This window comes from Thrips palmi, unplaced genomic scaffold (genome assembly GCF_012932325.1).
Source record: "Thrips palmi isolate BJ-2018 unplaced genomic scaffold, TpBJ-2018v1 HiC_scaffold_18, whole genome shotgun sequence".
NCBI classification, from domain to species: domain Eukaryota; kingdom Metazoa; phylum Arthropoda; class Insecta; order Thysanoptera; family Thripidae; genus Thrips; species Thrips palmi.
In genome coordinates, this window is record NW_023144627.1 from 2,568,176 (window position 1) to 2,581,339 (window position 13,164).

Genomic DNA, 13,164 nt, shown 5'->3' on the forward strand with positions numbered 1-13,164 from the left:
TCCCTTTCCAATGAGCACAGAATCAGACCTGTAAGTCCAATAGGAGCTGAGATAATGGCACTTAAGTGAAACACTGTTTCTGTAACTTGGAAAATGGCCAAAAATGGTGAAGTGCTATATCTCCGGAACTATTGGCTATTGGCCAAAACCATTTTAAGGGGTCATTCTAGACACTAATTGGTGGCGATTCACCAATTTTGGTTGAAATCGGACGACGTCAGGTTTATGAGTGTTCAAGTTGGCGTGGAATTACCCAGGTCACGCGCCAGCCGCTGCGCGTCCTGTGGCGACCACCGCGGAGCGAGGGTCATGCGATTGTGAGATCCAGCCTTTGTGGAAACCCCGTCGGAATGTTGATAATTTTTTTCCAGCTGGTACTGCCGCTCCCGAGGGCCGCGCACGGCCTGGCTACCGTAACAACATTCGTACAGGACTGCGAGCTTAATCACGTGAGAGTGATCTGGATCCCCGCCGAATGCCCCTGGCAGTGCCTTCGGGTCACCCCGGGACTAAGGACTCACACGCAGTTGCCCTGCTGCGCGGGGCGCCACCCCGGCTCGTGTGTTAGTGTGTCGCGGTGACCCCTTGAGGTTCATGCTGGCCTTGGTTATCGGCCCGCCCCTGTCAGCCTCCACCGTGAGGGCTGCCGACGCGACGGCGACCGCCACCGCGACCAGCGTCTTGGTCGCCAGGTGGAGCGCGTTCGCTATTGCTGTCGTTCGGCCGCTGTTCGCCGCGACCATCACGGGGTGCCCCATGAGTGCGAGAGAGACAGAGCGACGAAAACGACCGTCGGAGGGTGAAGCCACCCCTCGGCTAATAGTTGAACCCTGAACTTGACACTGGAATCTTGAAAGGGGAAAGTTGAATCAGTCCGCCCCGCCCCGCCGCGCCCTTGCCCCGGACAGGGCACGACTTGTGTGTAGGGGCGGAGCTAGGATGATTCCCAACTGTTCGCCGCTCGCTCTCTCTCGCACCCCTTCGGAGCGCCCCATGAGGTGGAGAGAGACGGAGACGCTGCGTGACGCACCCCGCGCATTGCGCAATAAGAATGGTCCCCTGAAACGCGGCGTGTTACATGCTTTCTTCACATTGAGTCTGAGGGAATTTGTCAGAAAATTAATGATTGAATGAAATGATAATGAAAGGAAACATCAGAATTAAATATTTGGCATCACATGCCTCTCTCTCGGAACCCCTTCACTTCTAGCTTATGTTTGAGGTATCTTAAAAATTCTCCCTGCATGTACAAATTGGTAGCAGATGGCCTTGGGATTGTTCTGTCCTGCTCTCCTCCGCATTGTCAGGATAGGCTGGCGTTGGCATTTCTCTGCCACTTACTTATTTTAAAAAAGGTTGTTTACATTCACAGCTCTAGAGTCCACTATATTCCATCGATACACTTTCCCACTCTGAATGTCGCTTTCATTAGCTAAGTTAGAACTTTCTTTCGTAATATTTTACTGATAATATTTATTTACTGGTAATATTTGATCCAGGAAGCGGAAGAAGGGGTTAAGTCGAGTTGATTCAGTGACCACTTATCAGTCTATCAAGTAAACATGAGCGAAAATTTGGTCCAAAAATAAGTGTGGTGAGACAAGTCCCATCCTCTTGCATCTATTTTTAGATGACATTCCCCACCTGTTCTCCCACCTGCAAGGTTTAGGCCTTGCAAAAGTGCACGGATTCAACTCGACTTATACACTGTTAAGAGAGGTCGTTATTTTACAACAGTAATCCCAACAATTAGTGTTGTAATTTTACAAATAATAATTCGTAAATTAACAACAAGATTCATGACATGAACAATTGTAATATTTTCGACAAACTTAACTCATAAATTTAGGAATAAATTCGTAATTTTACGATGAAATCTTATTGTTACTGACGAAAGATCGTAGTTTTACTGATAAAATCGTTATCTTACGACTATTCTCGTTTTAAAACGCGTAAACTTGTTTTCTTACAAATGAAGCTTCATTTTTAAGAATAGTTGCCTGTTAAATTTGTACCACGAACTGCACTGTTTTTTTACAAAGAAAATTGTAAATTGACAATCTGTTTATCATTTTACAAACTGCTTCTAAAATTTACAGGTGAAATCGTTAATTTACAAGTATGATTGTAAAAGCAAGTCTGAAAAAGTGCGTTTTCGTCCGTTGTTTCCTTACTATTGTTATAGTGTGGCAGTGTAAGGGACTTGGAGGGAAAGGGTAGTCGAAGGTCTCGTGGAGACGGAAGCTTCTGTATTATCAGCAAGGTGACCGTGTACAGAATGGTGGCTGGCGCCAGACAGCGCGCCTTTATATTACAGATGCAGAAGAACATAAGGAAGAACAGTATGGTGGAGAGTGGGGGTGCATGGCCAATGGGATTTAGGAACCAGGGTATTTGAGGGAAGAACGGAAAGAAGAAGGGTTGAGGTCCTGGCCAGGATCACTAGGGCAGTGGTTAGAAAACTGGGGAATGACCATCTAGAGGCCGTGCTTTGGTTATGTTCTCTATTATTTCATATCATAACACCACTCCCTCCTGAATGAAAGAAACGAAGTTTCTTAAAATTTTCCTCGTACACCCTTTTCTTCCGGCTTCATGTTGAACACTGACTTTAAATTTTTCTGACGTACTGGTTTAAGATTTTAGAACTATTCTCCACTCTCTCACTCAACTTAAACGTGATTTCACAAGTCTGATTAAATGTCCAATTTTGGTAATTTCTTGAGTTTTCTTTCTTGAGTTGATGACGACTGCTCGCTGTCTTGATGTGACGCTACAAAGGCTCGCTTCCCCATTACACCTTCTGGGTGCCAGGCGTTAGGGTGTCCAGTCCTAAGCCCGCGGGTCGGCTTGTTGTTAAAAAAAGAAAAATAAAGAATAGTTGGCCTTTAACATCTTAGACGCCAGGTAGACTCCAGCAGCTCCAAACGGATGTTACAACCGTCGTCACGATTTGCAACACCGCGTGAAGTTGGGATGTTCCGCCTGTGGGCCAACCAAAATTTGTGTTAGTTCTGGTGAAGCTCCAACTGAAACAAACAGAAAAACACTCTACACAGTTTTGCGCTTTTAAGTATCTAACCTCTACTCTGTCTGGTTGGTTTGCCTGGTGCCATCCTGACTATCTAGCTAATCCTATTCTAAAGGCACCTTGAAATCTAAGAAACTTAATTAGCTGTTTGCTAGTGCCAATACTTAACTTATGGAACTACTCCTCGCGTACGGGTTGGGACTCCTGGGCTGGCGTGACATCGTTTCTCAGGTTCTGGATAATGTCCAGAGCGGCTGCCAGCAGTTGCTCAGGGGTGAGCGTTCCATCCAGGACGTGAACTGGGTTAGTTTCCTCTTGCAGTAGCCAGGTGTCAGTCAGATCGTGTAGCAGAGTGAGGAACTCGACAGTGACACCTGCTTCCTCTGTGCGGCCTCTGCGGTTCAATCGTTGGTACGCTATGGCCGGGGGTGTGCGTACGTAGATGTAGTGTATTGGTTGTTGAGTGGGCTGGGCGACGGCGTCGCGCAGAATCCGTAGAATGGCCATGTGTTCTTGACCGATGGCGCTCATCTCGGCGAGGCCTTGGGCAAACACTCTCAGTGAGCACTGGGGTGAGCGTTCCAGGACTGTTAGTCCTTCCGGGTGACTGGCCAGCAATTTGGTTTGGCGGCGGCCAAGCGTGGCTAACGCGAGTACTTGGAAGGGGTAGCTGCAAGTAGCTCGGTCGGTGTAGAGGAGTTCCAGTAAATTGTGCCCTTCTACGTTTTGCCAGTCTTTGACAGGTTCGTCCAATACTGGGAAAAGTTCCAATCGCTTGAGGTTGGCTGCAAGAGTCGATTTTCCGGCTGCGATGTTTCCTTCCAGGTAGATAATTGGAGCCATCGGGCGACGTTGTTTCATGAAGTAGTGCACCATCAGTGCAGCGACGATGGCCAGGAAGACGACGTTCATCATGATGAAGATCATTTTGGCTCGGTAGGCGCGCGCCAAGTCGACAGTGGTTCTGTGAATTTAGACTTTTAGTTGCTAAACTCTGTTTGTACTCCTCTCCTCTCCGAATGAAGGAAATGCGAAGCATTTGTAACAGTTTTACTTCTTTCCATGTCTGTACAGTCAGGTTTACAATGTTTTATTATGGTTTTATTCGGTTTGCGACTGACGACACTCCTTGTGTAAATGCCGTGCGTGCGTTTGCGTCTGGCGATACTCCTTGCGTCGGGTTCCTAGCGCGGTCTGGTACGGTGCACCGCCGCCAGTGCAGGTGGCGCTGGGGTTGTGCCGTCGCTGTCCGTTGCTAGCCTGCGTTGCGCCGAGTTTGCGCAGGTCGGGGCCTTGCGGTGCGTCTCTGACTGTTGCGCTCGGCCTGTGGTTGGTCGGCTCGGGTCAGCTGACGTATTCTTGGCTCCTGATTGGCTGTTGTTGCGGCTTCCGGTTCTCGCGGCGTCCTCAACGCCGGCGTTGAGCGTCGGCCGTGGTAGCGTCACTCCGTGTGGGACGCTTGGTTTGGAAGGTCGTGCGCCATCTTGTCCCGACTCAGCGTCTCGCGAGCTTGCGTTGCGGTGTATTTTGGCTGTTGTGCCACTTCTTGTTTTTGAAGATGGATGTGGGCGCCGTCTTGCTCCACCTGCGCTTCGAGGCGTACTCTGTGCGCTGTGTGTGCGAGTTTTCCGCTCCGGCGGGTCACGATGGATACGTGAGTAGTCCTGCTGAGCCTGGTGCTCTCTTTTGGGTGGTAGTGGTGCATGATTTGCTTTCTCCTTCTCAGCTTTGTGTGTGGTGCTACTTTGGGTGTGAGTATGGTGGGTATCCCCCTCACTTGATTCCTTGCTGGCCCCCCTTGGGAATCTTTGAAACTCAGCAATGGGATGCCGTCGCGCTCATGCAGACGTGGCCGTTGTTCTGCTGTGTTAGTTGTGATGCACCCGTTTTTGTGAGTACTCCCTCTTTGCGTTTGCTTGGTGTACTTGGCTTGCTTGCTTCTGACCTTACCTGGGTTAATAGGAACAACTCCCGGGTCCCCCATTCCCTATGGGTTTGTTTGTGCCGGAGGTGCTACACCATGCCATGCCCCCCGGCCATGTCCTCCCGGAACTCGAACTTGTCCCTGGGGACTTCGTCTATGGGATTGAGGTAGCTGACCCTGATCCTGACGTGTTAGTTTTGGGAGCTGGGATCGTCCCCGACCCTTTTGAACCCACGCCCGAGTCTGAATTCGTCTGGCGTGGTCCCGGGTGTGGGCCAGCCACGGGGCAGCCCTTATCCAAAATGGATCCTCTCCCTGTGGTCGAGTTTGCGGCCGATGAGGTATGTGCCCTTCTCCTTTCCTGCGGGTGTTGTACTCGTTACCTGGGTACGCGTACTACTTGTTTGTCATTTAGATTGAGGAGGCGCGCGCCGCTCGTGACGCTAAGCGGGCCGCCGATGCTGCGTTTGCTGCGGCTGCTGAAGAAGTTGCACTTGGGGAGGGTCTGGACCCCTTTTTCTTGGAGGACGAGTTTATTGAGCCCCACCGTATTCCTCCCCGGGGCATAAAATTGTTCCGATTCCCTCTGGAGGGTGATTCCGCGCGTAGAGGGCGTTTTCGTGTCCACACCCTCCCCAGGGCAAATTTATTCGAGTGCAGCCCATTTATGCACTTAAGAATCTTTTTTGGCACCAGACTAGCTTGTTCCCTTTGTATATGGACTTTCGAAGCCAACATGTGACGCGGGAGAGGGGCCAAAAGGGTCGATTTTGTAAGTTCCGTCATGTCCATTCGCACCTTGCACCAACTTTGCGGCTCTGTAACCATTTGTTCCATTCTAATCTTCGAATTTCACACACACCCATCAAATCTCTAACGTGTAGTGACTATCTTGCTTGAATTTTAAGATCGTATATTGATTGGAAGTGTCCTTTCAGAACGCGTACAAAATGTCCACCGTACTCCGACTTTTGACTTAGTAGTTTCAAAGTTACCACCATAAAAACTACTAGGAGTGCTCCCTGCTGAAAACCACCGCCGTATTTAGAATCAGCACGGTCTGTTTACCCTATGAACGAATCCCGGTGGCGAAAAAGTAAGGGGGCTGTGTGTGCGAGTGGAAGTTGTGTGTGAAAACGGTGGGTTGTAACAATTGATGTAATTTCCGTATGCCCCTCTCACCCCTCTCCTATTGGGTTAAGAAAGTCATCCTACACGTGAAAGGGCGTGTCTTGACGTCGGACTAGTGTGCCAAACTTAAAGCATATTTCTGAGGCGATGGGCATTTGTAGTGAGCTAGAAACATCTGTTTGTAATTTCCGTCGAGCGTAATTTCCGTCATATTTTCAGTAAATTAATGATTGAATGAAATGAATGAAAGGAAACATCAGAATTAAATATTTGGCATCACATGCCTCTCTCTCGGAAACCCCTTCACTTCTAGCTTATGTTTGAGGTATCTTAAAAATTCTCCTGCATGTACAATTGGTAGCAGATGGCCTTGGGATTTTCTGTCCTGCTCTCCTCCGCATTGTCAGGATAGGCTGGCGTTGGCATTCTCTGCCACTTACTTATTTTAAAAAGGTTGTTTACATTCACAGCTCTAGAGTCCACTATATCCATCGATACACTTCCCACTCTGAATGTCGCTTCATTAGTAAGTTAGAACTTTCTTTCGTAATATTTTACTGATAATATTTATTTACTGGTAATATTTGATCCAGGAAGCGAAGAAGGGGTTAAGTCGAGTTGATTCAGTGACCACTTATCAGTCTATCAAGTAAACATGAGCGAAAATTTGGTCCAAAAATAAGTGTGGTGAGACAAGTCCCATCCTCTGCATCTATTTTTAGATGACATCCCCACCTGTTCTCCCACCTGCAAGGTTTAGGCCTTGCAAAAGTGCACGGATTCAACTCGACTTATACACTGTTAAGAGAGGTCGTTATTTTACAACAGTAATCCCAACAATTAGTGTTGTAATTTTACAAATAATAATTCGTAAATTAACAACAAGATTCATGACATGAACAATTGTAAATTTTCGACAAACTTAACTCATAATTTAGGAATAAATTCGATTTTACGATGAAATCTTATTGTTACTGACGAAAGATCGTAGTTTTACTGATAAAATCGTTATCTTACGACTATTCTCGTTTTTAAAACGCGTAAACTTGTTTTCTTAAAATGAAGCTTCATTTTTAAGAATAGTTGCCTGTTAAATTTGTACCACGAACTGCACTGTTTTTTTACAAAGAAAATTGTAAATTGACAATCTGTTTATCATTTTACAAACTGCTTCTAAAATTTACAGGTGAAATCGTTAATTACAAGTATGATTGTAAAAGCAAGTCTGAAAAGTGCGTTTTCGTCCGTTGTTTCCTTACTATTGTTATAGTGTGGCAGTGTAAGGGACTTGGAGGAAAGGGTAGTCGAAGGTCTCGTGGAGACGGAAGCTTCTGTATTATCAGCAAGGTGACCGTGTACAGAATGGTGGCTGGCGCCAGACAGCGCGCCTTTATATTCAGATGCAGAAGAACATAAGGAAGAACAGTATGGTGGAGAGTGGGGGTGCATGGCCAATGGGATTTAGGAACCAGGGTATTTGAGGGAAGAACGAAAGAAGAAGGGTTGAGGTCCTGGCCAGGATCACTAGGGCAGTGTTTAGAAAACTGGGGAATGACCATCTAGAGGCCGTGCTTTGGTTATGTTCTCTATTATTTCATATCATAACACCACTCCCTCCTGAATGAAAGAAACGAAGTTTCTTAAAATTTTCCTCGTACACCCTTTTCTTCCGGCTTCATGTTGAACACTGACTTTAAATTTTTCTGACGTACTGGTTTAAGATTTTAGAACTATTCTCCACTCTCTCACTCAACTTAAACGTGATTTCACAGTCTGATTAAATGTCCAATTTTGGTAATTTCTTGAGTTTTCTTTCTTGAGTTGATGACGACTGCTCGCTGTCTTGATGTGACGCTACAAAGGCTCGCTTCCCCATTACACTTCTGGGTGCCAGGCGTTAGGGTGTCCAGTCCTAAGCCCGCGGGTCGGCTTGTTGTTAAAAAAAGAAAAATAAAGAATAGTTGGCCTTTAACATCTTAGACGCCAGGTAGACTCCAGCAGCTCCAAACGGATGTTACAACCGTCGTCACGATTTGCAACACCGCGTGAAGTTGGATGTTCCGCCTGTGGGCCAACCAATTTGTGTTAGTTCTGGTGAAGCTCCAACTGAAACAAACAGAAAAAACACTCTACACAGTTTTGCGCTTTTAAGTATCTAACCTCTACTCTGTCTGGTTGGTTTGCCTGGTGCCATCCGGACTATCTAGCTAATCCTATTCTAAAGGCACCTTGAAATCTAAGAAACTTAATTAGCTGTTTGCTAGTGCCAATACTTAACTTATGGAACTACTCCTCGCGTACGGGTTGGGACTCCTGGGCTGGCGTGACATCGTTTCTCAGGTTCTGGATAATGTCCAGGCGGCTGCCAGCAGTTGCTCAGGGGTGAGCGTTCCATCCAGGACGTGAAACTGGGTTAGTTTCCTCTTGCAGTAGCAGGTGTCAGTCAGATCGTGTAGCAGAGTGAGAACTCGACAGTGACACCTGCTTCCTCTGTGCGGCTCTGCGGTTCAATCGTTGGTACGCTATGGCCGGGGGTGTGCGTACGTAGATGTAGTGTATGGTTGTTGAGTGGGCTGGGCGACGGCGTCGCGCAGAATCCGTAGAATGCCATGTGTTCTTGACCGATGGCGCTCATCTCGGCGAGGCCTTGGGCAAACACTCTCAGTGAGCACTGGGGTGAGCGTTCCAGGACTGTTAGTCTTCCGGGTGACTGGCCAGCAATTTGGTTTGGCGGCGGCCAAGCGTGGCTAACGCGAGTACTTGGAAGGGGTAGCTGCAAGTAGCTCGGTCGGTGTAGGAGGATTCCAGTAAATTGTGCCCTTCTACGTTTTGCCAGTCTTTGACAGGGTCGTCCAATACTGGGAAAGTTCCAATCGCTTGAGGTTGGCTGCAAGAGTCGATTTTCCGGCTGCGATGTTTCCTTCCAGGTAGATAATTGGAGCCATCGGGCGACGTTGTTTCATGAAGTAGTGCACCATCAGGCAGCGACGATGGCCAGGAGACGACGTTCATCATGATGAAGATCATTTTGGCTCGGTAGGCGCGCGCCAAGTCGACAGTGGTTCTGTGAATTTAGACTTTAGTTGCTAAACTCTGTTTGTACTCCTCTCCTCTCCGAATGAAGGAAATGCGAAGCATTTGAACAGTTTTACTTCTTTCCATGTCTGTACAGTCAGGTTACAATGTTTTATTATGGTTTTATTCGGTTGCGACTGACGACACTCCTTGTGTAATGCCGTTCGTGCGTTTGCGTCTGGCGATACTCCTCGCGTCGGGTTCCTAGCGCGGTCTGGTACGTGCACCGCCGCCAGTGCAGGTGGCGCTGGGGTTGTGCCGTCGCTGTCCGTTGCTAGCCTGCGTTGCGCCGAGTTTGCGCAGGTCGGGCCTTGCGGTGCGTCTCTGACTGTTGCGCTCGGCCTGTGGTTGGTCGGCTCGGGTCAGCTGACGTATTCTTGGCTCCTGATTGGCTGTTGTTGCGGCTTCCGGTTCTCGCGGCGTCCTCAACGCCGGCGTTGAGCGTCGGTCGTGGTAGCGTCACTCCGTGGGACGCTTGGTTTGGAAGGTTCGTGCGCCATCTTGTCCCGACTCAGCGTCTCGCGAGCTTGCGTTGCGGTGTATTTTGGCTGTTGTGCCACTTCTTGTTTTTGAAGATGGATGTGGGCGCCGTCCTTGCTCCACCTGCGCTTCGAGGCGTACTCTGTGCGCTGTGTGTGCGAGTTTTCTGCTCCGGGGGTCAGATGGATACGTGAGTAGTCCTGCTGAGCCTGGTGCTCTCTTTGGGTGGTGTGGTGCATGATTTGCTTTCTCCTTCTCAGCTTTGGGTGTGAGTATGGTGGGTATCCCCCTCACTTGATTCCTTGCTGGCCCCCCTTGGGAATCTTTGAAACTCAGCAATGGGATGCCGTCGCGCTCATGCAGACGTGGCCGTTGTTCTGCTGTGTTGGTTGTGATGCACCCGTTTTTGTGAGTACTCCCTCTTTGCGTTTGCTTGGTGTACTTGGCTTGCTTGCTTCTGACCTTACCTGGGTTATAGGAACAACTCCCGGGTCCCCTCATTCCCTATGGTTTGTTGTGCCGGAGGTGCTACACCATGCATGCCCCCCGGCCATGTCCTCCCGGAACTCGAACTTGTCCTGGGGACTTCGTCTATGGGATTGAGGTAGCTGACCCTGATCCTGACGTGTTAGTTTGGGAGCTGGGATCGTCCCCGACCCTTTTGAACCCACGCCCGAGTCTGAATTCGTTCTGGCGTGGTCCCGGGTGTGGGCCAGCCACGGGGCAGCCCTTATCCAAAATGGATCCTCTCCCTGTGGTCGAGTTTGCGGCCGATGAGGTATGTGCCCTTCTCCTTTCCTGTGGTGTTGTACTCGTTACCCGGGTACGCGTACTACTTGTTTGTCGTTTAGATTGAGGAGGCGCGCGCCGCTCGTGACGCTAAGCGGGCCGCCGATGCTGCGTTTGCTGCGGCTGCTGAAGAAGTTGCACTTGGGGAGGGTCTGACCCCTTTTTCTTGGAGGACGAGTTTATTGCAGCCCCACCGTATTCCTCCCCGGGGCATAAAATTGTTCCGATTCCCTCTGAGGGTGATTCCGCGCGTAGAGGGCGTTTTCGTGTCCCACACACCTCCCCAGGGCAAATTTATCGAGTGCAGCCCATTTATGCACTTAATAATCTTTTTTGGCACCAGACTAGCTGTTCCCTTTGTATATGGACTTTCGAAGCCAACATGTGACGCGGGAGAGGGGCCAAAAGGGTCGATTTTGTAAGTTCCGTCATGTCCATTCGCACCTTGCACCAACTTTGCGGCTCTGTAACCATTTGTTCCATTCTAATCTTCGAATTCACACACACCCATCAAATCTCTAACGTGTAGTGACTATCTTGCTTGAATTTTAAGATCGTATATTGATTGGAAGTGTCCTTTCAGAACGCGTACAAAATGTCCACCGTACTCCGACTTTTGACTTAGTAGTTTCAAAGTTACCACCATAAAACTACTAGAGTGCTCCCTGCTGAAAACCACCGCCGTATTTAGAATCAGCACGGTCTGTTTACCCTATGAACGAATCCCGGTGGCGAAAAAGTAAGGGGGCTGTGTGTGCGAGTGGAAGTTGTGTGTGAAAACGGTGGGTTGTAACAATTGATGTAATTTCCGTATGCCCCTCTCACCCCTCTCCTATTGGGTTAAGAAAGTCATCCTACACGTGAAGGGCGTGTCTTGACGTCGGACTAGTGTGCCAAACTTAAAGCATATTTCTGAGGCGATGGGCATTTGTAGTGAGCTAGAAACATCTGTTTGTAATTTCCGTCGAGCGTAATTTCCGTCATATTTTCAGTAAATTTCGTCATATTTTATAGGGGGAGAAAACGAAAGTCAACTTGTAGCTCGCCCACGCTCACAGTGTCGTCCTGGTGTCCTATTGACGCCATCTAGGCAAAATTCAGGCCGAACAAGCAAGATTGATCATGTGACTTCCTAAGGTGGCTAAAACGGCCCCTACGTACGGAATCACCCTGGACCCTGAAGAGCGGGCAGCTGGGTTGGTTCATTTTGAGGGTTGCCCCTGCCGTTATTGCGAGAAGAAAACTTGGCCCGTCCTTCCTCCTGTTTAACTCCATTTGTTAAATTGTGGTCCTTTTATTTAATAAGTGCCTTGTTGAAATTGTGGCCTCTCCACTCGTTTAGTAACCGTTTTGTTTCGTCAAAGTTACAGTTTTTCTGGTGTTCAATAACCTTCCTTACTTGTTTGTTTATTCACCCTCTAAGTGGATTGCATGTTAATTAAACACTTCTCCTGGTCTCATCCTTTTGCATTGTTGGTGCTCTCACGTCAGTCATAATACTTATCATGTGTTGGAACGTGCATACTTAATGTTTACTTTCGTTGGTTGTTTGGCTTGACTGACGCTAGGGTTACCTTGTGCTTGTCCTTTCCTTCTGCACGTGACCCATGTTTTTTTTTTTTTAATTCTTAATTGGCATGTTGGAAATACTTCCTTGGCATGTGCATGACGATCCCTCTGGTGAGTTTTATTCTTCTTTTACTTTTCTTTTGGGTTTGGTAATGTGCTTTCTTTTGTTAGCTTGTTATTCATCATAAGGGCCCACTTGACGCTCCCTCGCTCAGTTGTTAATTGGTTTATTTTGTTTCAGGTTTGATGTTGTTTTTCTTCTGGTCTCGACCGAGCCGTTGTTGAAGCAGTTTACTTCTTTGCTCGGGGACCAGACGTGTTGGACTTACTGTTGACGTCCCTTACTTCCCTGCTGTTGCTCACTCTACTTGGCTTCGTTTACCTCGATGAGTTTGCACATTAGTGAACTATGTCCCCTTGAATGGCATTTATTGCATCTTGTCTTCTTGGTTTTTCCTCTTTTCTTGATGCTTGGTTTATTTTCCATTTGTTCTTTTGTTTCAACTAGTTGTTCCTTATGTTTCAGTGGCGCTGGACTCTGTGAAGTGGTTTCCTCCTGTCGTGCTGATTGTTTTGGAGTCGCCGTGCTGTTCTGAGCTGCTTCCAATGCTGTGTTGCTGTTGGATTTATCGAGGACGAGTTTGGGTTGCAGTTCCCGCTGCTCCTTCTGTGGTGAGTTTACTGTTTCTATAGCTTTTATTTGGAGTTCTATTGCCATTATTTCTTGCATCATTTCTTTCTCTTGGGCTCTCATGCATTCCAACACTTGCTTTACATACTCTGGATCTTTTTCATTAGTTTTTATTATTTTTGGGCTTGTGCAGTAGATTTCCTCAATGTCCGAATCGTTTTCTTCCAAATTTATAACTTCAATTTCTGATTCTGAAGTTTGAGTCCCATGCTCCTAGCAAATTTGTATACCCTGGGTCTTCGAACCAGTTTAGAGCCTCTTCTTCTTTCCTGAGTTTTTCTGCATATTCTTTTCTTTCTCTGGCTTCTCGTTCTCGTTGAGCTTGGATCTTTTGTTTTCTGATTTTTTCTCTTTGCTCGAGCTGTTCTCTTCTAAATTCTGCGTCTCGTTTTTTCTTTCTAAGTAGCTCTTGGTGTTGCCTCTGTCTTACTTTTCTTTCTTTCTCCTCCTCTTTTTCAAATAGTTTTGCTAGTG

At 47.7% G+C, this 13,164-nt stretch overlaps 1 protein-coding gene across 1 annotated transcript; it reads right to left on the reverse strand.

Annotated features, from left to right (window-relative positions):
• Window positions 1–3,208: 3,208 nt before the first annotated feature.
• On the reverse strand, window positions 3,209–3,973 carry LOC117644227 (deoxynucleoside kinase-like). The gene has a single exon (XM_034383496.1). It carries the CDS (start codon window positions 3,956–3,958, stop codon window positions 3,209–3,211), a length of 750 nt encoding a protein of 249 aa, XP_034239387.1. The 5' UTR covers window positions 3,959–3,973.
• Between the last annotated feature and the right edge of the window lie 9,191 nt (window positions 3,974–13,164).

What these genes read in the sequence shown, in the direction of transcription:
- LOC117644227 (XM_034383496.1), bottom strand. Translation starts at nt 3,958, where the DNA reads ATGATCTTCATCATGATGAACGTCGTCTTCCTGGCCATCGTCGCTGCA.